At 45.3% G+C, this 24,318-nt stretch overlaps 1 protein-coding gene across 1 annotated transcript; it reads right to left on the bottom strand.

Annotated features, from left to right (window-relative positions):
* Positions 1 to 659: 659 nt before the first annotated feature.
* Positions 660 to 2,691, bottom strand: LOC120066955 (paired mesoderm homeobox protein 2-like). Its single transcript, XM_039018292.1, has 3 exons — positions 2,597 to 2,691; positions 1,643 to 1,866; positions 660 to 1,429 (listed from the first exon to the last, which is right to left on the bottom strand). The coding sequence occupies exons 1-3, from the start codon at positions 2,688 to 2,690 to the stop codon at positions 1,037 to 1,039; spliced, it is 711 nt and encodes a 236-aa protein (XP_038874220.1). The 5' UTR covers position 2,691; the 3' UTR covers positions 660 to 1,036.
* Between the last annotated feature and the right edge of the window lie 21,627 nt (positions 2,692 to 24,318).

Here is a 24,318-nt window from a genome sequence, read left to right as displayed (position 1 = left end):
GGTTATTGTCTTGCTGAAAGGGGAATGCATCTCTCATTGTCTGGAAACCAGATTTCCCTCTAGGATTTGGCCTGTGCTTAGCTCCATTCCATTTATTTTTTATCCTGAAAAACTCCCCAGTCCTTAACGATTACAAGCATACCCATAATATGATGCAGCCACCACTATGCTTGAAAATATGGAGAGTGGTACTCAGTAATGTGTTGTATATGCCCCAAGCATAACACTTAGTATTCCGGACAAAGAGTCCATGCAACTCATTATGTGACTTGTTAAGCACATTCTTACTCCTGAACTTATTTAGGCTTGCCATAACAGAGGTTGAATGCTTATTGACTCAAAACTTTTCAGCTTTTCACTTTGAACAAATTTGTCAGAATATCTTAAAACATAATTCCACTATGACATTGTGGTATTGCGTGTAGGCCAGTGACAAAAATAAATGTACATTTAATCCATTTTAAATTCAGGCTGTAACACAGCAAAATTTGAAAAAGTCAAGGGGTGTGAATACTTTCTGAAGGCACTGTATGAAATGGATGACGTTGTACACAATTGTGGGGACCCATTCTGACTTGTGATAGCTACTTTCAAATCTACTGGCTGAAATTATACAAAACCTTTCCAGCATCACTTTAACATTTAAACAAACAAATCACTCCCAATACACACTACTTTATTTACTGTGAAAATACAAAAGGCATTGTTAGGAGAAAGATGTATAGTATATATTTCAGACAATCCGTATGGATAATTCAAGATTACCCACAGATGTCTTTCTCTCAGTTAGGCTACCCTGAACTTTAATCTGCTAGTCACAGAAAACATGCAATGTCAGGTATTCAATGGGAGAAGGAGTTAAGTCATTCTCACTATTCTCTAAATTCTTCCTGTTCTTTAGTTACTAGCTATCACTGCATAGATACAAACAACTGTATTTTGTAATCTAATCTAAGGTGCAATGAATAACTGTTAGTTCTTCGAGACACAGCCTATAAGAGCTTGTCTACTTCCCAATGTAGAAGTTACTCTTTCTTTAGTTCCAGTGAGAGCCAGGGTCTAGAGCAGGCATGGAGGTCAGGGAGAACACAGGCGTGGCCAGGTTGCTGGGTGGGGCTCCAATGTTCCGTAGTGGGCTGTACCACTCCTCGTGCTGGCGGGGGGGTTGTGGCTCTGGTGGCACTGTGGGGCAGGAACACTGGCTGGCTGAGCCTGGGTGGTGGGAGTAACCACCTGAGGGCAGCATAGAGGGGAACCGGGGGATATGGTGAGCCAGGGAGTGAGGGTAGTACTGACGGGTCAACCCTGTGGACTGAACACACATGCTGCCCAACAGTGCCCCGTGCCCTGGCATCATGGCCATTGGCAAGAGCTTCTGAGACGCACGCTCCTGCCTGCGGTATTTGGCACGGCGATTTTGGAACCATACCTGTGAAATACAATAAGAAATCAGTCTTAACTGGGTTGAATTTGAGATTTAACCATTTTATAAGACAATGGATAATAAGTATGTCACAGCCTTTCCTTTGTAAATGAAAACTGTTTGAGTTAGACATCGCAAGTATTATCAACTTTCCCACCCAGGATTTAAAAAAAAAGAAGAAATCCCTGTGGACTGATAAATAGGCCCGAGCCCACTGACCTGTATGCGTGCCTCATTGAGTTTAGTGAGCCGCGCTAGTTCCTCACGGCAGTAGATGTCGGGGTAGTGGTTCTGTCCAAACGCCATCTCCAGCTGGTCCAGCTGCTTGCGACTGAAGGTGGTGCGATGGCGCCTGCGCGCTGGGGATGGGTAGGCTCTCCCACGTCTGCTGAGCCCTAGGGCCATACTGTCAAATGGGCCTTTTCTGGCTGGGCTGCCCACATCTGTAGGCGAGATAAGAATAGGTTGAGTGGGTGAGGACTTTGAATTGAACAGTAAATTGTGGCTGAGTTTCTTGATTACTCTCTAGTTCACGTTTCATGAGGTAGGCTGGCCAGGCCTATAGACCTACTTGTGTTTCACTTTCAACACATAGGAAGTCGCCCACATTTGTAAGGACACATTTCACTGATGAATGTCCTTTAAAAAAATAGGGATTACATGACTTTATCTTTCCCATCAACCTCGAGCAACCTAATAGCCACGAGGCTTTGCTGACCAAATTCAATCTCGTGAGAAAGAGATACCAGAGACATGGGGATTTGACCAAGATTAAGTTAACAATAGCTAACAGTGACTAATTTGTAAAATTGGTTGACATAGTTGACTGGCTGTTCACATTACGCTGGATGGCGAACAGACATAAGGAACAGGGAACTGGCCAAAATAGTATTTTATATTTTACATTTTTGTTTGTTTGTTATTCTTTCAATAATTTCCCTCAAAGTCTAGAAATATAAAGGACTTACATTTTTCAGTCCATTTTCATATAAATATTTGAATGAAAACATTTAACTAATAATACAGCATTGACACATGATATTTACACTTAAATCATGCAGATATAAATGAAAGGCCTACAACCGTGAATAATTTGTTATTAATAACGTAACTTCAGCATACAATTTTGACTGATACAATAGAATTTTGACAGAAAATAGAATTTTGACTAACCTGCGCTGGAGCTGACGATGGTAATATCAGAGTACATCTCTGCACGCTGCTGCTGACTCTTGACACCATCCACTGGTGACTTAACCTGGGCCATCTTCACAGGTGTGGTCTGTGATGCTACAGTCAGGAACGCTAGCATACATTGAGCTACCTGTTGCTTTTCCCACCGTGTCTAGCCGTGACATCACATGCCATTCCCACCCACCTCTACATTTACCTGGCTATGGCTTTCCTCAAGTATCTTCTCAGGTCACGTAAGGTCACAAAAGGTCACGGGCTACAAGATTTACTCAAGGCAGACGGAAAGTGACAAAGTGCTCACTGAGTCACAAGAATTCAAGCATTATGCGTGTCTGTGGGATTGATTCCATTGAAAATGATGTTCATTGAAAATGTCTATCCTGTATTCTAATTTATCATGTTTATTCTTGATATGAAATCAAGCATAATACCATAATCTACCTTGGATTTAAAAAAAGATGTGTGCATTCATCCACTTTTTTTAATAATATTACTGAAGTGCAAGTAGGACATATAAAACAAACTGAGTGACATTTGCTGAGTGAAATTCCAATTGTCCACTAGGTGGCAACACGACCTTTGAGCTGGTATGACAGTGTTGGCAGTCATTCCCATGATGCTAAACTCAGCGCAGGCCAGTGCAGAAGAATGGCCTTTTCACATGAGTGGACACTGGGCAGAGTACCAAATATACCCAAGTCATGACAGGAGAGCATGTAGGCCGATTCAGCAACTTTTAGTGGGCAAGCAATGTCAATTTATACTCAGTGAAAAAATATATACTTTACTACTATATGGTATGGGCCATCAGAAGAGCTGTACAGGTGTGTGTGTGTGTCTGTGTGTACACGTACAAGAGAGTCTTCAAGTAGCACATCCCCATTTAACCTGCTTGTGTAATGGTGCCATCATTGGACATTTGATCTCACCTCCATGTGATGTAGTCATCCTCGTCAAAGCACTTATTAATAAGTGTCAGGAACATTACATCTGAGTAGGCAACATGTAAGAGTGTAGTAGGGACTAGGGATTGTTTGTATTCCCAGAAAAAAGGGTAACACTTCATAGCCTGCAGGAATAATGCATTATGCTGCAGTTATAATGGATTGTACAACTTGCAATAAGCGTACATGACCACCTGTGAGGTTTTATACACTGCTCATGATACCTGGATTATGAAACCCACTGCATACCTGATCAGCTTTCGCATGGAAAAGCTCTTGTTGAATTGCCCATAAAATACATGTTAGAATGAATAAACTTCAAGATATTGTCTTGACAAAGTCCCTTTCCTTGTTCAAATGTCTCTTTATGTAAAAAGGCCTAATTTGATTCCTTGTGATATATTGTCTCTGAGGGCATAGTGATGCCTGAGCCTCCTCTCAACATCATGTCTGTCGGTGCCAACTCCTCTACAGATCCCACATTGATCTTTCCTGTTCCCAACCACTGGCCTAAACAACTGACTCAATTTGTCTATGTATCCGCCCGCCCTCCTGCCCGTCAATCCGTCTGTCTCTCTCTCTCTCTCTCTCCCAGTGCATGCTGGGAGTTTTTGGAGTTTGAGCGTTTGCTGTGGAGGGTTCTGTCCTAACTAACTTTCTTGATTCTGTCCTTGGTCTTTTCTTTCAATTTTATTTTCTATGGTGGAGGGTTAATGCATTATTAGTTTTAGCGGTATCCACAGGTTTTTTCAAAGTTAGGGTGGAAGAGGACAGAGTTAGTTTCCTGGGGTATGGAAGGTGTGGTGTGCGCGATGGCTTCTCAGCCTAGCGCGGAGGAGACGCTGTCGATACGGCATGGATTCAGGTGTGTTCCTGAGAATGGAGTTAAAGTGGAGGAGGTTCTGCTTGCAGTCGGTGAACAGGTAGGAGCTGAATTTATACATTCCGCTTCTAGAATGAACAATGCTGTGGTTGTGTTCATGAAAAGAGCAAATTTGGTTGGTAGGCTAATTGCTAGTGGAATATTTGTAAGGGGTGTGTTGGTGCCAATTTCACCTCTTTCTACCCCTTCGACAAGGGTGGTAGTTGAAAATTTGCCTCCGTTTATTACGGATGATCAAATCAGGAAAGAGCTGAGTGGTTTTGGGTAGTTTGCTAGTGGGTTTCGTGTACTGTCTGCAGGCTTTCAGGCAGATGCCGTTAAGCACGTTGTTTCATTCTGGAGGCAAGTGTTTATGTTTCTGAATAACAATGAGCAACAACTAAATGTGCGTTTAAAGTGAAGCATGGGGAGGGGCTCTACGCAGGGTTTGCTAGCACAGATAGTCTATGGGGTTTTGAGTGTGGGGATTTGGGGCATAAGAGCTTTGCGTGCCCACATAAAGGCCGTAGACAAGGTGAGGGCACAAGCGCCAGTGGGGGAAATCGAGGTCAACGTGCAGGGGGCAATGAGATGCAGACAGCAGAGGCTGGGCCTAGTCATGCCAGGGATGGTGGTGTAGACGAGGCTGGGTCTAGTCATTCTATGGATGGTGGTGTAGCTGAGGCTGGGTCTAGTCATTCTATGGATGGTGGTGTAGTGGAGGCTGGGTCTAGTCAGGCTAGAGATGGTGGGGTAGCTGAGGCTGGGTCTAGTCATGCTATGGGTGGTGGTGTAGCTGAGGCTGGGTCTAGTCATTCTATGGATGGTGGTGTAGTGGAGGCTGGGTCTAGTCAGGCTAGAGATGGTGGGGTAGCTGAGGCTGGGCCAAGTCATGCTATGGATGGTGGTGTAGATGAGGCTGGGCCTAGTCACGCTATGGAGGGTGGTATAGATGAAGGCTGGGTCTAGTCAGGTTATGTTAGTGGATGAGGAGAGTATAGTGGGGAAGTGTAAGAGATTAGGGAGGAGGAGGAGGGTGTCAAGCAGAAAAGGAAAAGGGTGTGGTCAAAGGCACCATGGAACCTTTGCCTGGTGCTGGGGGAGAGGCCCTTACCAGAGAGGAAGGGCAGGTGGTCAGGATGGGAGATGGAGATGAGGAGGAAAGTGAGTCTGAGGAAGAGGACGATGAGGAGTTATTTTTTTCAGACTCCTCTTCAATGGGTCCGGAGCTGACAGCCAGTCAAGCAGAAGGGTCAAAGTACACGTTGAGGGAACTGACAAGGTTCCCGAATGAGACCAAGGGGAAAAAAGCTCATCTTGAGGCTTTTTTTTCTGATCCGAGAAAGATTGTAAGATCAGCACAACATGCTATGAAAAATGAGGGGCATGGTGTCCTCTCACCCAGGAAACGGTTTAGGTTGAGGAAGTGGGTCACAACAGTGCATAAGGGTCGACCTTCAGACATTGTTTAGATGTATAGTTTCTTTCTGGCACTGGGGCTTTTTGAGCTTTGCTATTGGTCTCTTTCTTTGCTGGCTTTTCTCCCACTTCTTATGGAGACTCTTCGGGTAGGCTCGCTCAATATAAATGGCGCCAGAGATGCGGGAAAGAGGAGTGTGTTGGGTGAATATGTAAAACCAAAAAAAGTACAGGTGTTGTTTCTGCAGGAGACACATAGTGATGTGGTGAATGAAGTTGATTGGGGGCTCAGTTGCAAAGGGGCAAGTGTGTTGAGCCATGGGACAAATTTTAGTGCAGGGGTGGCAGTTCTTTTTGTACCGGGTCTGTCTGTAAAAATTTGCTCCTCAAAGGAGGTGTGTAGGGGTAGGCTGCTTGTTGTAGAAGCTGAAATTAACAACATGGGTTTTCTCTTTATAAATGTTTATGCGCCTACCACAGGGAGAGAGGGGAGTTCTATTTGGGTGTCTTAGACAGGAACTCTCACAGGTAGCGCCTGAGGAGACGCTGGTGGTCGGTGGGGTTGGAACTGTACAATGGATTTTACGAAAGACAAATGGGGAAGAGCCTCATTCAGTGGGAGTGTTAAGGGACATCATTAATCAGTTCGACCTAGTGAATGTTTGGAGAACTAAACATCCCAACACAAGACAGTACACATGGGTGAATGTTTTTGGGGCTAGGGTGAGTGCAGCCCGACTTGATCGGTTTCACTGATCCAGGAATCGGAGCAATAGGCTGTTGGGCGCTACCATTCTCCCGGTGGGGTTTTCAGATCACCACATAACCATGGCTCGGCTGTCTATTTTACCAGGGCCCCGGCAGGCATCCTATTGGAAGTTTAATGTAAAGCTCTTACAAGATGCCACTTTTTGCTCAGGTTTCCAGACCTTTTGGGAAAGGTGGGGGCAGCGAAGAGAGGAGTATGAGTCTCTGAGTCAATGGTGGGATGTGGGGAAAGTCCAACTTCGGCTTTTCTGTCAACAGTATACAGCTCTCATCCTCAGAGGCTAGGAGAATATTGGGGGAACTAGAGCGTTGTATTAGTGAGATGGAGGTAGAGATGGTAGTGCAAGGCAATGTAGGCCTCCAGGCTAATTTAGCTGAATTATGTAGGGACCTGGGTAGTTTTTTCCAGGTTAAAGGAAAGGGAGCACTTGTAAGAGCTAGGTTCTCCATGCTCAAGGAGATGGATGCTCCCAGCTCCTTCTTCTTTGGTTTGGAAAGACAGAGTGGTGAAGCCAAGGGTGTGCATTGTCTACGGCTGTCTGATGGGCGGGTGACCTCTGTGGTGGGGGAGATGCGGGAGCGGACTGTGGAGTTTTATACTGCGTTGTATAGGGCAGAAATGTGTGATCCTATGTATGCTCAGGTCTTGTTCGCAGGACTCCCTCAGCGCTTTCTAGCACAGAGGGATGTAATGGACATTCCTCTGTTGTCCCATGAACTGGCAGAGGCCTTAACCCAGATGTCCCCCAATCGTGCACCGGGGGTCGATGGACTCCCAGTGGAGTTTTATAAAAAATTCTGGGAAATAATTGGACAGGACTTCTTTTGTGTGTTGCGTGAATGCGTCGGGGTAGGAGAGTTGCCGATGAGCTGCCGTCGGGCGGCTCTGACTCTCCTGCCCAAAAAAAGGGACTTAAGAACTGGAGGCCTGTGGCATTACTCTGTGCGGACTACAAGATATTTGCCAAGGTCCTCTCTAACAGACTGAAGTCCCATCTGGACTCGATAGTACATAAGGACCAAACATATTGTGTACCGGGACGCTCAATCACAGACAACTTGTTCTTAATCAGGGACATGTTGGACTTGTCGTGAGGTTCTAATGTGAACTTTGGACTGGTCTCTTTAGATCAAGAGAAGGCTTTTGATAGAGTGGACCATGAGTATCTGTTTAATGTGATGTCTGTGTTTGGGAGGAGTTTTTTGACCTGTGTGAAGCTGTTGTATGCTGGGGCGTCATGTATGGTCAAGGTGGGAGGGGGGCTCAGTAGGCCAGTCTTGGTGAGACGGGGAATTAGACAAGGATGCCCTCTATCGGGGCAATTATATGCACTAGCCATTGAGCCTTTTGGGCCTGCTACGCAGGAGACTGCAGGGAGTGTGCTGGACAGGCATGGGTGTTGTGCTTAGTTTATCCCCAGTGGATAAACTAAACACACTGTAGGTATCAGAAAAAAAGAGAAAGGACAGGATATTCTGTTATTTCCGGTATTTTTTCACCAGGTACTGGGTATGGTTTTTATTGACTTAAATTTGTTTTATCACATCACTGTTGGGAAAAGGAGTGAATATAAAAGTATCTGGGGGGTGTCTTTCTGTCTGAAACAGATATGGTCTAAATTAATTTTATGGGGAAATACTGGTATTTTTGTAACATTATCTGTTTGTCTTTGTGATGCTTATTTAAAGATTGTAAGATGGTCATGCTAAATAGGTTGTGACTGGGTGCACAGGTCAGCTGATGTGATGTGTCTTGTGATGCCTCTCAGGGTCTGGGCAGCTGAACTGTCTTCACCCATAGCGCAAAGTGGCTACAATATCTCAAGAAATTTCCAATAAGTTGTGGAATCCTGAGTTGGACCCAGATACCACTGGGACGAGGAGATGAAGCTCTGGACCAAACCGACAAACCCTCTACCTGCCTGTTTTGTTTTTGTCCAGTATGGACTCACAGAGGAAATTCTTCCCTCACAGTTTCCTGGGACTGAACTGGGGGTGACCTGGCTGGTAGAATCGCAGCCCTGATGGAAGGAATGTAACCCAACTCCCTACTATCCTGCCTGCTCTTGTGTGCGTGCGTGCGTTTACCCATATGTGTGTGCATGCCTGTGTGGGTGTGTGTGTGTGTGTGTGTGCACGTCCGGGCCCTAGCCTTTTGGGGACCCTAAGCGAGATTTAGTTGGGGAGCCCCTCCACCTCGCGGGCAAAATATTTTAGTGGCCCCCCTCTTGACGGTGGAGAGAACATTTTAAGTTATAAAGTTAATTTCTTGAAATACTACACATTTACTAGTTAGGAAATGTTGCAGTTTTAAAGCAAGCTTCCTGCAATTCTACACATTTCGCTACAGGGCAGAGAGAAGTTTAGCAATTTTATAAAAAATGTCATGCAATTCTACTCATTTTGCCATGGGGCAGAGAGAAAAACTGTGCAGTTTTTAAAGCGAATTTCCTGCAATTCTACCCATTTTGCCAAGACTTACACCTTGTTAAGTGGAATACCTCACTCAAAACTCCACTCAAAAATCTTTTGGTATTTTTTTCATTAGTCCACTGTTGATACAGTCCCAAAATGTTTTGCATGTCAGCAGTCACATTTTAAAGATAATGGACTGTCAAGAAGCAAAGGTTCACTTGCCACATCATCATGACGATGCAAAAAATATATATTTTTTGTGTGGATTTGTCATTTAATGATATCTGAGTGAAAGTGACTTACAAAATAAAGGGGGGGCCCCCTGGAGGTCAGGGCCCCTGGGCACATGCCCTGTGTGCCCGGTCGATATTCGGCCATGATTACTACAGGTTTAGATAGCTGGCTAGACTAACTTACCAATCTAAAAATTGTTAGCTGACATGACTAATTGAGTGACTGTCAGTACTGCATATATGAGGGAGAAGAGAAAGAGAAATCAAAGGAAAGAGAGAGAAAACTCCACTACAGTGCTATGCATATTCATCTTTTAACAGTCAGTCACTCGTGTGCTGTTTTTAACATTCATTCAATAGTTTATAAAGCCATCTTTGTCTTTTCTCACCCATGGTGTCAATGGGGAAGACTCAAAGTCTTCTGGGGCTCTCTGGTTGGTCACAGGTCACGTACTGACATTGTTGAGGGAACATTCTTAACCCAGATCCCCAGGGGTGGTTTACTTTACACATCCCCACTGGGCACAGACGTTAGTTCAATGTCTAGTTTGGATTTACATTTTGTTGAGGTGTCAACTAATGTGAATAAAACAATATTTAAAAATATAGGTTAAAAGTTGGATGATAAAAATACTAAATACTTCTATGTTGAGGACTTTTTGCAAATCCAATTCATTTCCCAGGTTGATTCAACGTCATCACATAGATTTTTAGGGGGTTGAAATGACATGTAGCAATGTTGATTCAGCCAGTTTTTGCCCAGTGGGATAGGCCTACTAGGCTAGGAGTTTTCAAACGTTCTTTCCCAGGGACCCACGCCCAGGCAAACTGGCAACCCATCATATGTTAGCAACAAAACAAAAAAAATCACATCTTGTCTTATCATCAGGTGAATTCTAATGGAAAGTAGAAGTAACCAACATTTTAAAATGAATAGAATTAGTAGGCAATTTCATTATTTTGTACACATTTTGCCATTTTGAAGATAATTTCCAACAATTCTACACAGTTTGCCAATGAGCTGAGAGACAATTTTGCAGTTTTATAGCTAATTTCCTGCAATTCTATGTATTTTTTTATGGATAATGCTGTGTTCCTCTGCTCAAACGTTATAACACAATCACTGGACATGTGGCCTGAAAGCCCGTTTATTTATTTGTTCTTCTATTCTCCCTGACTGTCTAGATTTTATTAGATTGTTACTTCTCAAAGATGGTATTATTTAAATATATATAGTTCAATATCTTTTATGCAAGCTTTCTATTTGATTTTGGTCATTTAAGTTAACACTGAAACAGATTTTCCATCCCGAAAATTACCACTTAGATGGCCCACATAAGAATTTTCTATAGCCTACAGAAAAAACCCAGTAATTAGCTCCAAATGACTGTAATTTCCTCCATATTAAAGGGATAGTTCGACATTTTTGCAATGAAGCCCTTTATCTACTTCCCCAGAGTTGGATGAACATGCTAACTGTTCCTGTAGACTTCCAGTCATTGTGCTAACGCTAGTTAGCATTGATGCAGAGACAAAATGCAGACATTTTGTGGACCCCCTGCAGTACCTCTAGAGGCAACGGACCCACGTTTGAAAACCCCTGTACTAGGCCTAACTAGCAGATACCATGGTTATGAACTCAAACAATTAGTGCTCTCTCTGTTAAAGGGGAACTTGACCCAAAACACTTCTGGGCCCTTTATAACACTTGCATGGCTGTTTGTCAGTGCCCCAGACAGATTTTAGGCACATTGTTTGATTATTTATATTCCTGTATTTTTATATAAAAATGCTGAATTTCCTAAATGACCTAAAATGCATTAAAAACGTTGTATTTATTGTTACATAAACAACGATTGGTGTCTCGGAATTAAATGGCCAAATAAATGTGTTGTTTAATGTCAAAAGTATAAAAAAACAAAGACCTACTTCGTGCTAGTGCATAGGTCTTCCACATAATCTGTAATCCGGTAGATACTCTTCTTCGTGGTTCTAAAATGGATAATTACAAAAGGCGGGACGGAGGTTCTTACTATTGGCCTTCAAGAAAGGAAATCAGAACGAAAGGAAGTTGTGCTTTCTTCACCACGCTGTCTGTATGGGTGGACCATTTCAGTTTGTCCGTGATGTGTACGCCAAGGAACTTAAAACTTTCCACCTTCCCCACTACTGTCCCGTCGATGTGTATAGCGGGGTGCTCCCTCTGCTCTTTCCTGAAGTCCACGATCATATCCTTTGTTTTGTTGACGTTGAGTGTGAGGTTATTTTCCTGACACCACACTCCGAGGGCCCTCACCTCCTCCTTGTAGACCGTCTCGTCGTTGTTGGTAATCAAGCCTATCACTGTAGTGTCGTCTGCAAACTTGATGATTGAGTTGGAGGTGTGCATGGCCACGCAGTCATGGGTGAACAGGGAGTACAGGAGAGGGCTGAGAACGCACCTATGTGGGGCCCCAGTGTTGAGGATCAGCGGGGTGGAGATGTTGTTTCCTACCCTCACCACCTGGGGGCGGCCAGTCAGAAAGTCCAGGACCCAGTTGCACAGGGCGGGGTCGAGACCCAGGGTTTGGAGGGTACTATGGTGTGAAATGCTGAGCTGTAATCAATGAACAGCATTCTTACATAGGTATTCCTCTTGTCCAGATGGGTTAGGGCAGTGTGTAGTGTGATTGCGATTGTGTCGTCTGTGGACCTATTGGGGCGGTAAGCAAATTGGAGTGGGTCTAGGGTGTCAGGTAGGGTGGAGGTGATATGATCCTTGACTAGTCTCTCAAAGCACTTCATGATGACAGAAGTGAGTGCTACGGGGGGCGATAGTCATTTAGCTCAGTTACCTTAGCTTTATTGGGAACAGGAACCTTGCTGAGCCTCTTGAAGCATGTGGGAACAGCAGACTGGGATAGGGATTGATTGAATATGTCCGTAAACACATCACCTGCGCATGCTCTGAGGTCGCGGCTAGGGATGCCTTCTGGGCCGGGCAGCCTTGCGAGGGTTAACACGTTTAAATGCTTTACTCACGTTGGCTGCGGTGAAGGAGAGCCCGCAGGTTTTGGTAGCGGGCCGTGTCGGTGGCACTGTATTGTCCTCAAAGCGAGCAAAGAAGTTGTTTAGTTTGTCTTGGGAGCAAGACGTCGGTGTCCGCGACGGGGCTGGTTTTCTTCTTGTAATCTGTGATTGACTGTAGACCTTGCCACATACGTATCGTGTCTGAGCCGTTGAATTGCTACTCTACTTTGTCTGTATACTGACGCTTAGCTTGTTTGATTGCCTTGCGGAGGGAATAGCTACACTGTTTGTATTCGGTTTCCGGTTGCCTTGCCATGATTAAAAGCAGTGGTTCGCGCTTTCAGTTTTGTGCGAATGCTGCCATCAATCTACGGTTTCTTGTTGGGGAAGGTTTTAATAGTCACCTTGGGTACATCACCACCGATGCACTTGCTAATAAACTCACTCACCGAATCAGCGTATACATCAATGTTGTTGTCTGAGGCTATCCGGAACATATCCCAGTCCACGTGATCGAAGCAATCTTGAAGCGTGGAATCAGATTGGTCGGACCAGCGTTGAACAGACCTGAGCACGGGTGTTTCCTGTTTTAGTTTCTGTCTATAGGCTGGAAGCAACAAAATGGAGTCATGGTCAGATTTACCGAAAGGAGGGCGAGGAAGGGCTTTGTATGCGTCGCGGAAGTTAGAGTAGCAATGAGTAGCAATGATCTGCCAGCCCGGGTCGCGCATTCGATATGCTGATAAAATTTAGGGAGCCTTATTTTCCGATTAGCTTTGTTAAAATCCCCAGCTACAATAATTGCAGCCTCAGGATATGTGATTTCCAGTTTACATAGAGTCCAATGAAGTTCTTTCAGGGCCGTCGAGGTGTCTGCTTGGGGGGGATATACATGCCTGTGATTATAATCGAAGAGAATTCTCTTGGTAGATAATGCGGTCGGCACTCCTGTCTCTCTCTAGGTCGCAAATGGAACAACTCAGCCTCAGTATAATCTGGCTCAAACCAAAATGGCACAACCCTAACATTCCGAAAATAAGGCAGGTCCCCAATTTCCTCTTCGATCTGACATTCTTTACTCAAATTATTATGGTTTACATCCTTCAACCACGCCCACCTCGGAAGTCCCGACCTATGTCCCTACTCGCGACACGCATTCCTCTGCTTCCTGGATTTCATTACGAAAATAACAAAATATATTGGTAAAAATGTGCCTACTGAAATAAGTTAGCTGGAAAATTGTGCAGAGAAAGTCATTAGAAGGACTATTGCGGTCATGGGAGGTCAGAGAGGTGTGTTTGGGAGGTATTTATGATGGATTTTAACGTTGCATGGCGTTTCTATGGGGAAGGCGGGGGTAGAATCAGCATATTACCTATGTCTAAATACTCAAGCAATGGACCTAAAAACTGCCTGGGGTACTGACAAACGACCAGGAAAGTGTTATAAAGGGCCCAGACGTGTTTTTGGGTGAACTTCCCCTTTAAGTTTGCATGAACATTTGATATACTGTGTGGCATGGCCCAGTGAAAATGACCCCCCAGTAGAGAACATATGACTATTATTGGGCTGTCTGGTGTACTGGTGTATTACGGCCACATAACTTTTAACTGGGGACAGTAAGGGCCATGTGTACAGACAGACAGGCAGGCAGGCAGACAGACAGAGCTCTACACTATGGTCTGGTTCAGAAACATCCCATATCCCATACTGCCTAGGCATTTCATGTATAGATATGACATTATTGGATAGGTCTATGCAATAGCCTATGGAAACAATTTAAATTCATCTCAGAAGCCAGGTAACCATATTGCTTATTCCTATCCAATCGTTTCAGAACTACACAAGTGCTTAAGGTGAGGAGCCTGTAGGGGTTGTTTCTGGCTGGGGCCTGTCTCCCTCAGAGAGGGGTATCAGAGTGCCTTCAGTGAGTGACTGTGAGGAATGCAGGTGGCCCTGGGAGCCAATAAACCAGGCTGCAGGAAAGAGGACACCACCAGGGGAGTCTGGACAGGAGACGCATCCAGACAACAGCCCTGGAGCCCTGTCCTGCCAACAGCTGAGCCTCAAAACCCCAGCACCGGCAGGCCGCCACACGCCACTCTCCCGTAGCGCCTTTCATTTCCTTCCCTTTTTTTTTGTTCTCCATCTTTTTCTCATTTACCTCCATTCCTCACTAACACTATCCAGCTAATTCTCATTGAAAATAACGAGAACGAGATTCTAAGTAGTTATTTTAACAGCTCAGAGGTGGTCTGTGTCTCAACACCTCAGCGCCGGTAGCCATGGTTACAGAAGCCTGTTCTAACGGAAACAGTTTAGAGCAGCTTTCCTTTTCCTGTCTCCTGTTCTCCATACCGTGCCCAGTCATCCAATGGCCACCAAGCATCCAGAGTATTGATGCTTTATCCAAATCTCCCACCATGGTATGACCCAATGGCCTATGTGACAAGACCCCCATTTACATTGACAATCGAGATGGAGCACACATGTACACTCATTCACATAAGCACACATTTGCACATGTATCTGCAAGCATGCATGACCACTCATATTCTATTTCACAACCATTACAATGCAGATTATACCGTTTGCCTTCTATACACACATCATGGCAGTGTCGGCAGGTGTTTCTCTTCATTCAGATGTTTTATTCCCTCAACACGGACACAAATGTTTCACACGAATCAAGCCTGTACTGTATGGACTGTCTAAACATGGTTCTGTCCTGAATTGTGAAGATATCTGTAATATCTGGGTAGGTTTGTTGGGTTTGAACGAAGTCATTTGACAAGAATGGGCAATGTCTATTCCTTAATAGCTGACGCATTGGGATCTATAACTAAGTTATTACTTTCAAAATGTAACCTTAAGCATGCATGCTACTCCTCCCACCACACAGGCAGAGTAACACATCACACACAGCATTGACTATATCATGTTAGATACCGTATATAATATGATGTTGTGCAATGTTTTATCTCGCTGTGAGTTGTTTGAAGGAAGGGCAGAGACAGTCATACATTTTAGAAAATGCCGATATCTCACCATGAGGATAAATTGAGTATTCCGGCTGTGCATTATATCACAAGTGTTTAACTATTTTAACTGACAAGCAAACCTCCTATAGTGAGAGAATGTGTGTGTGTGTGTGTGTGTGTGCACGTGTGTGTATGTGTATGTCAGCGTGCATGCGTATGCTCGCATGCGTGCACGTGAGTCCATCTGGAGCCAGACTCTCCTCTCGTGGCCTCGTGTCAGTCAGTCGATTAATGGGCAAAAGCTACAGGTAACTGACAAAATAAAGGAAACACTTGAGTAAATGAGGAAAACAAAGTATATTAAAAACAGGTGCTTCCACACAGGTGTGGTTCAAGAGTTAATTAAGCAATTAACATCCCATCATGCTTAGAGTTATGTAGAAAAATACCCAGTTGCCCACTATTTTGGCTACCATGGCAAGAAGAATAGATCTCAGTGACTTTGAAAGAGGGGTCTCAAAAGGAGAACAGGTTAAAGTGTGTGTGTGTGTGTGTCTCAGTCACCAGATCTCAACCCAATTGAATACTTATGGGAGATTCTGGAGCGGCGCCTGAGACAGCGTTTTCCACCACCATCAACAAAACACCAAATGATGGAATTTCTTGTGCAAGAATGAGTTCAAGAAAATAGTTCAAGACACTTGTAGAACTTTATGGTGGTGTTTCCTTTATTTTGGCAGTTACATGTAGCAGAGTTTGTGGAGATTTCCCACCATGCCAACCCCCACACCCTAACAGCTGGACTGGGGACAATAACTCACAGCTGGGAGGGGAAGAGTAATGTGTCAACACAGCTTAAAACCAGACAAAACATAGAGACCAGGGAACATAAAAAAAAAAACAGAATGAAAATGAAAATGTATAGGCCTACAGTTCATGCCCTGGAGTGGCGAGTATTGTATTGAGCTTGACAGGAAATTTGTAGGCATGTTATGGTTATTCAGAGGGGTTATGGTAAAAAAGCTGTACTGTATGTGAATGGGAACATTGCAGCCATTTATAGACTGTATGCAACCATCTGTAACAAGGACTGTTAATATATCAGCCATGTGACCCACTTGAGCCCAGAAAAGCAGCCACCCTGTCATACACTTTTATTTAAAAAAAAAGTGCTATCTAGAACTTAAAAGGAGAACCCTTTGAAGAAACCTTTTTGGTTCCAGGTAGAACCCTTTAGGTTCCAAGTAGAACCCTTTTGAGTTCCATATAGAACAATTTCCACAGAGGGTTCTACATGGAACCCCAAAGAGTTCTACCTGGAACCAAAAACAGTTATCCTATGGGGACAGCAGAAGAACTCTTTTGGAACCCTTTTTTCTAATAGTGTGCACAGATGACCAGAGAGCTCAGAGTGTAAGTACATGTCCATATTTCATACTATGAGCTTTTTCGTAATATTTAAAAATGTTCACATTAGGTGTTGCCAGAGCAGACTTCTCTCAGAGCTGCCTGGGATGTGTGTCCTCCACGGAGTTTATTACCTTCTCGTCTCTCTCATTCTCTATCTGGCTCAGTCTCAGTTTCTTAGTCCCCCTCCACTCGCTCTTTCTCTTGCTGTCTCCCCCTGACTCCTTGCCTGGCTACCCAACCACATTGATCCGGCCAAACGCCATGCCACGCCCTGTGTAGCGAACGATAGAGCAGGGAAGAGTTCCATTTGAGTTGTCGGCAACCAGTTCCTCTCCTCTCTCTTTGTCTCCAACTCTTTCTCTCTCTCCCCCTGCCCCCAGTCTCTCTCCCCTCTCTCTCCTGACTCTCTATCTCTCTCCCCCTGACCCCCAGTCTCTCTCCTCTCTCTCCCCTGACTCTCTGTCTCCCGCTGACCCCCAGTCTCTCTCCTCTCTCTCCCCTGACTCTCTGTCTCCCGCTGACCCGCAGTCTCTCTCCTCTCTCTCCCCTGACTCTCTCTCTCTCTCCCCGACCCCCAGTCTCTCTCCTCTCTCTCCCATGACTCTCTCTGTCTCCACCTGACTCCCAGTCCCAGTCCCTCTCCCCCTGATTCCTATTCCCCCCTCTCTTTCTCTCTCTTTCCTTCTCTCCCTGACTCTCAGTCCCTCTCCTCTCTCTATCCCTGACTTTCTCTCTGTCCGCCCCTGACTCCCAGGTGACCCTGGACCTGCAGGTCTGGTGCCAGGCCGCCGTGCACCTGGGCCCCACTGAGGCCATGATGTCACCCCAAATGGAGAACAGGCAGTGCTGGAAAAGTTATGTAAAAAAAGCAGTCCAGTGGAATAATTATATGAGAGAGTGAATCAGTAAATAGCTTTTGGTTTGGGAAACTCAGCAAGAGAGCGAGCTTTGCCATATGCTAAATGAAAACAGTACTAGGAAAAAAAACTATTGTGGGGACTAGATGTTTTATTTTTTTGAAGAGCAAAGCCTATCACCCTATGTCATGGTCAACTGGGAAAATATCCATCCATTTCCTTCCTCTTTTCTTTAACTTCTCCATCCCCCTTCATCAACCACCCCACATCTCCTCTCTCTCTCTCTCTCTCTCTCTCCTTCATGAGAGCAGTTGGCTGGCATGCTCGCAGCTCTTTCCTCACACTTTTTAATGGATATCTTCCCAATCAGGTTTTTATTGCAGGAAATGTCAGCACACCACATTGCGTGAGCCTGGAGGAGTGCGCCGTTCTTAGCTCCATGCCGTTGAGTGCCAGGGTGCCTTGGCTTGCTAAGGGGCAAGGGGAGGAGGAGTGGGATGGGATATGTGCCAACATTACATTTCTGAAGGATTTGTTTAATTTATTTTCTTCTCAACAATATTGAAGTCAGAGAGAACACTTGCTGAACCATTGAGAAAAAGAAAACACATAAAGCCAGTCACAATAACAGACGGATTAAGTATTTTATTTCCCCTGCCAGAGGATTGGTAATCTCTCGTGGACAGACACACACATCATAAATGGTATCGTAGACTATGGGATGCCACAGCTAACAACAATGTTTTTTTCCCGGTGCCCAGACTTTTCGCTACTGATCACTTAGACGAATCACGATTTTGCAGGGGTTCGCATCTTTCAAATTTTGGAAGGGGAAATTTGGCCCCTAGATTTACTCGTAATTTACAAAGAGAGGGAGTGGAACTACCGCCCTGCTTCTGCTCCTCTTTCGAGAGGTCGCGTTCCACTGCTTAGACGCTGTGTCACGCCCTGGCCATAGAGACGCTTTTATTCTCTATTTTGGTTAGGCCAGGGTGTGACTAGGGTGGGCATTCTAGTTTCTTTATTTCTATGTTTTCTATTTCTTTGTGTTTGGCCGGGTGTGGTTCTCAATCAGAGGCAGCTGTCTATCGTTGTCTCTGATTGAGAACATACTTAGGTAGCCCTTTTTTCCACCTGTCTTTGTGGGAAGTTGACTTTTGTTTAGGGCACAGAGCCTTTAGCTTCACGGTTTGTTTTTGTAGTGTTTGTTGTTTTGTTCGGTGTCTTTTTCCCAAATAAAGAGAAAATGTACGCTGACTACGCTCCACCTTGGTCCTCTTCTTTAAACAGCCGTGACACGTTGCCAGATCTTACAAAACATGGATGGGTATTTTACCCATCAGTTTACCACATCATATGTTATAGCAATCTGTCAGTCGATGACACAGTTGATGACGTGAAACACACCCATTGGTTGATGCATGTAACATCTAAGCAGTGGAACACGACCAGAATCTTTTCGTACACGTCTCCCCCAGAATTGAATCGAGCATCTGACGCAATTATGTTCGATTTTAGTTCTGGGTTTTGGAGATAAGGTGATTGGTAGCACCATGGCTTCCTTTAATGGGATTCCTCACGACGATATTCCCCACACTCTGGTTTTCTTTGTATGCAATCCAGCTGTTCTACGTGAAGGCTTCCTTCTCACCTCTCTCCCTTTTCACCAACCTCCTGGCCAGGCTTTTCTCTGAAATAAGGCCAGTGGGAGGTGTGTGGTTCAATTGCAATAATATTTGCTGTACTCCGCAGCCTCCCCAGTCCTATTCTCGGGCATTATTTTTAGCTTGTGCACAGACTTCTGTCATTTCCTGTTTGAGGTTCAGGCCCTTGCACACTTGGTTCAGCCCACAAGTATACACACAGCCTCTGAGCTGAGGCTTTGACGCTAACACCATTCTCGACATCAAACATTATGTGTTAAACACATTTTTTTGTATTGTCACATACACTGGATAGTTGTAGTGAAACGTGTTGTTTTACCGGGTCAGCCATAGCAGTACAGCGCCCCTGGAGCAAATTAGGGTTAAATGCCTTGCTCAAGGGCTACATCAACACATTTTTCACCTTGTTGGCTCGGGTATTCAAACCAGCAACCTTTCGGTTACTGGCCCAACTCTCTAACCACCAAAACACCATATTTCACCAGGAAAACATTAGCACGACACCACCTATCACATTCCATTTAATTAGCAATGATCCATCATTGGTTCAAGCACAGGGAATGTGTCTCTTCTTTCTGTCTCTTCTCATTTTCTGGCTCTTCTTTCCCAATTCCAGTAACAGAGGAATCTTTACGGACAGAGCAATTCCTCAACTTCTGGCTCTGTTCCATGTAAAGACATAAGCCCAACTCCCTGTGTGATAAATCATTGGGCAACATGAACATTGTGGCCCTAAATAACAACAGCACAACACATTTACTAGCGTTTTGGAACAGCTTATTTAGTACTAGACAAACAAGCATGGAGCCTAATATAAGGTTATGTCGACAAGCCAAGGTGACATGGGGCATGACGACTTAATGGATGTTTAAGTGGTTAGGGTGTGTTCTGCTTTGCTTATGAATGTGTTTTTATGTCCTTATTTACTGGTGGACCTCGTAAGGGGTTCATACTCAAACCAACACATTTGATCGGAGCTGAAACTCCCATGAAAAGTGTTGAAATGGTGGCAAGTCCTGTAATGACAGCTGCGTGAGTCACAGGAGTCCCCTGGGGAGAGGAGGAGAGACGCTGTGGTCAGGCCCCGGCCCCCCTCACTGCACTGGGCTGGAGAACAGAGGATGGAAAGGCTCATGGCCACTCTGTGGTTTCCCTCTCTGATTCATCCTTCTGGGAACAGGCTGTGGGAAAGGAAACTGCAGAGAGCCTTTTCTCTCTCTCCTTCGTCTCATTCAGACTCTACCTGCCATCCCTGTCTGCCTGCAGTGAATGCAGGAAACTACACCCCCTGGCTTCATCTTATGGTTTCCGTTATTCTTTTGAGTTTGTAGAATGAAATGTGTTGTTTGAGTGTTCACACAGCCAATCATCCACAAATCTGGGCATCTCCACCACACAGCGCATGCAGCTCCACCACAAGGCTCACACTGCTCCACCACACAGCCCATGTGGTAGTTCCACCACACAACCCACTGCTCCACCACAAAGCCCATTTAGCTCCAGCTCAGGGCCCACACTGCTCCACCGCAGGGCCTGAGCTTTCTCAGGAAGGAGAGATGAAATATAATGGTGGTATGTCTGCAACACAAGAGAGGAAACGAGGAGGATCGAATTTGTCTGAAGTCCATAAACACATGTATAGAGTGAGATCCTGATACCAGTATTCTAAGTGAGAACACACCGGGGCCTTCAAGAGGCAGGGAAGCTTGAGGTGAGAGTTAGCAGAGCTCCTGGGCTTAGAGTTTACAGGAAGGCCAGCCAAGCAACAATGATACATTAGGCTACACTTGGAGAGAGGGAGAGGCAGAAAAAAAAGACGGTGAGAGAGAGGACAAAACATGTAAAAGAGAGCAAAAAAAGAGAGCTGGAGAGTTGCAGTTTGTGGTGGGGCAACTGAACCCTGCAATTAGTATGCATTTGAAATCAAATCAAATCGTTATTTGTCACATGCGCCAAATACAACAGGTGTAGACCTTACAATGAAACACTTACTTACAAGCCCTTAACCAACAATGCAGTTAAGAAAACACCCAAAAATTCAAAAAAAAAATTAAAATGAAGAGATAAGAATAACAAATAATTAAAGAGCAGCAGTAAATAACAATAGCGGGCCATATACAGAGGGCACCGGTGTCGAGGTAAGTGAGGTAATATGTACATGTAGGTAGAGTTATAACAGTGACTATGCATAGATAATAACAGAGAGTAGCAGCAGCGTTCCAGAGGGGGGGGGGGGGGGGGGGGACAATGCAAATAGTCTGGGTAATCATTTGATTATCTGTTCAGGAGTCTTATGGCTTGGTTGGGGGTAGAAGCTATTTAGGAGCCTCTTGGACCTAGACTTGGCGCTCATGTACCGCTTGCTGTGCGGCAGCAGAGAGAACAGTCTATGACTAGGGTGGCTGGAGTCTTTGACAATTTTTAGGGCCTTCCTCTGACACCGCATGGTATAGAGGTCCTGGATGGCAGGAAGCTTGGCCCCAGTGATGTACTGGGCCGTACGCACTACCCTCTGTAGTGCCTTTCGGTCGAAGGCCAAGCAGTTGCCATACCAGGCAGTGATGCAACCCGTCAGATTGCTCTTGATGGTACAGCTGTAAAACCTTTTGAGGATCTGAGGACCCATGCCAAATCTTTTCAGTCTCCTGAGGGGGAATAGATTTTGTCGTGCCCTCTTCACGACTGTCTTGGTGCGCTTGGACCATGTTAGTTTGTTGGTGATGTGGACGCCAAGGAACTTGAAGCTCTCAACCTGCTCCACTACAGTCCCGTCGATGAGAATGGGGGCGTGCTCAGTCCTCCTTTTCCTGTAGTCCTCAGTCATCTCCTTTGTCTTGATCACGTTGAGGGAGATTTTGTTGTTCTTGCACCACACGGTCAGGTCTCTGACCTCCCTATAGGCTGTCTCATCGTTGTCGGTGATCAGGCCTACCACTGTTGTGTCATCAGCAAACTTAATGATGGTGTTGGAGTCGTGCCTGGCCGTGCAGTCATGAGTGAACAGGGAGTACAGGAGGGGACTGAGAATGCGCCCCCGAGGGGCCTCCGTGTTGAGGATCAGCGTGGCGGATGTGTTGTTACCTACCCTTACCACCTGGGGACAACCCTTCAGTTAGTCCAGGATCCAGTTGCAGAGGGAGGTGTTTAGTCCCAGGGCACTATGGTGTTGAATGCTGAGCTGTAGTCAATGAATAGCATTCTCACATAGGTGTTCCTTTTCTCCATGTGTGAAAGGGCAGTGTGAAGTGCAATAGAGATTGCATCATCTGTGGATCTGTTGGTGCGGTATGCAAATTGGAGTGGGTCTAGGGTTTCTGGGATAATGGTGTTGATGTGAGCCATGACCAGCCTGACTACAGAAGTGAGTGCTACGGGTCAGTAGTCATTTAGGCAGGTTACCTTAGTATTCTTGGGCACAGGGACTATGGTGGTCTGCTTGAAACATGTTGGTATTAGACTCAGACAGGGAGAGGTTGAAAATGTCAATGAAGACACTTACCATTTGGTCAGCACATGCTCAGAGTACACTTCTTGGTAATCTGTCTGGCCCTACGGCCTTGTGAATGTTGACCTGTTTGTAGGTCTTACTCACATCGGCTGCGGAGAGCGTGATCACACAGTCGTCCAGAACAGCCGATGCTCTCATGCATGTTTCAGTGCTACTTGCCTCAAAGCGAGCATAGAAGTAATTTAGCTCGTCTGGTCACTGGGCAGCTGCCTCCCCTTGTAGTCTGCAACAGTTTGCAAGCCCTGCCACATCCGACGAGCGTCGGAGCCGGTGTAGTACGATTCGATCTTAGTCCTGTATTGACGCTTTGCCTGTTTGATGATTCGTCGGAGGGCATAGCGGGATTTCTTGTAAGCTTCTGGGTTAGAGTCCCACTCCTTGAAAGCGGCAGCTCTACCCTTTAGCTCAGTGCGAATTGCCTGCAATCAATGGCTTCTGGTCAGGGTATGTACGTACAGTCACTGTGGGGACGACGTCCTCGATGCACTTATTGATCAAGCCAGTGAGTGATGTGGTGTACTCCTCAATGCCATCGGAAGAATCCTGGAACATATTCCAGTCTGTGCTAGCAAAACAGTTAGGTAGCTTAGCATCTGCTTCATCTGACCACTTTTTTATTGACCGAGTCACTGGTGCTTCCTGCTTTAATTTTTGCCTGTAAGCAGGAATCAGCAGGATAGAATTATGGTCAGATTTGCCAAATGGAGGGCGAGGGAGAGCTTTGTACGCGTCTCTGTGTGTGGAGTAAAGGTGGTCTGTAGCCGGTGGTGGTATGTAGACGGCTACGGAAAACACAGATGAAAACCCTCTAGGTAGATAGAGTATCTCATGATAAGCTGTAGACCACATTATCTCAGGTGAGGAAAACCTTGAGACTTCCTTAGATGTCGTGCACCAGCTGTTGTTTACATATATGCATAGGCCCCCGCCCCGTGTCTTACCAGAGGCTGCTGTTCTGTCATGCCGATGGAGTGTATAACCTACCAGCTATATGCTCTTAATGTTGTCGTTCAGCCACGACTCTGTGAAACACAAGATATTACCGTTTTTAATGTCCCGGTAGGATATACGTGCTTTCAGTTCGTCCCATTTATTTTCCAGCGATTGAACGTTAGCTAGCAGGACAGAGGGCAAGGGCAGATTAGCCACTCGTCCGTCGCCTGATTTTATCTAACCTTTATTTAACTAGGCAAGTCAGTTAACAACAAATTCTTATTTTACAATGACGGCCTACCCCGAGGAATTAACAGAAGGACATGCCCACTAACATTTTCCAGTGTATCTGCCAGAAGGGGAGGTCAATCCAGATGCTCACTGTTAACATGTGGTCTGTCTTTTCTTGGGAAGACAGGGGAGGGAGAGGGGGAGGGGTGTTGGTGATGAAGATGGAAGGGGGAAATGTGGGAAAGAGGTGAGGAAGGAGCTAGCTGGGTGTTCACTCACTGACTTGGCAGGGTGAGTGAGGGGGAGAGAATCAGATTTTGGTTTCCAGATATTGGACAGGTGGGAACTTTTTAACTGGGGCGGGTGTGAGGAGGTTGGGGATCACTTTGCTCTCAAGAACCCAAGGTGGCATTCTGCCTTATCCCTAGGGTCTTCAGCCATAAGTATCACCCACACCTGGGACCATG

Source organism: Salvelinus namaycush, chromosome 22, assembly GCF_016432855.1.
Source record: "Salvelinus namaycush isolate Seneca chromosome 22, SaNama_1.0, whole genome shotgun sequence".
Taxonomy (NCBI): domain Eukaryota; kingdom Metazoa; phylum Chordata; class Actinopteri; order Salmoniformes; family Salmonidae; genus Salvelinus; species Salvelinus namaycush.
This window is presented reverse-complemented; position numbering and strand designations above follow the sequence as displayed.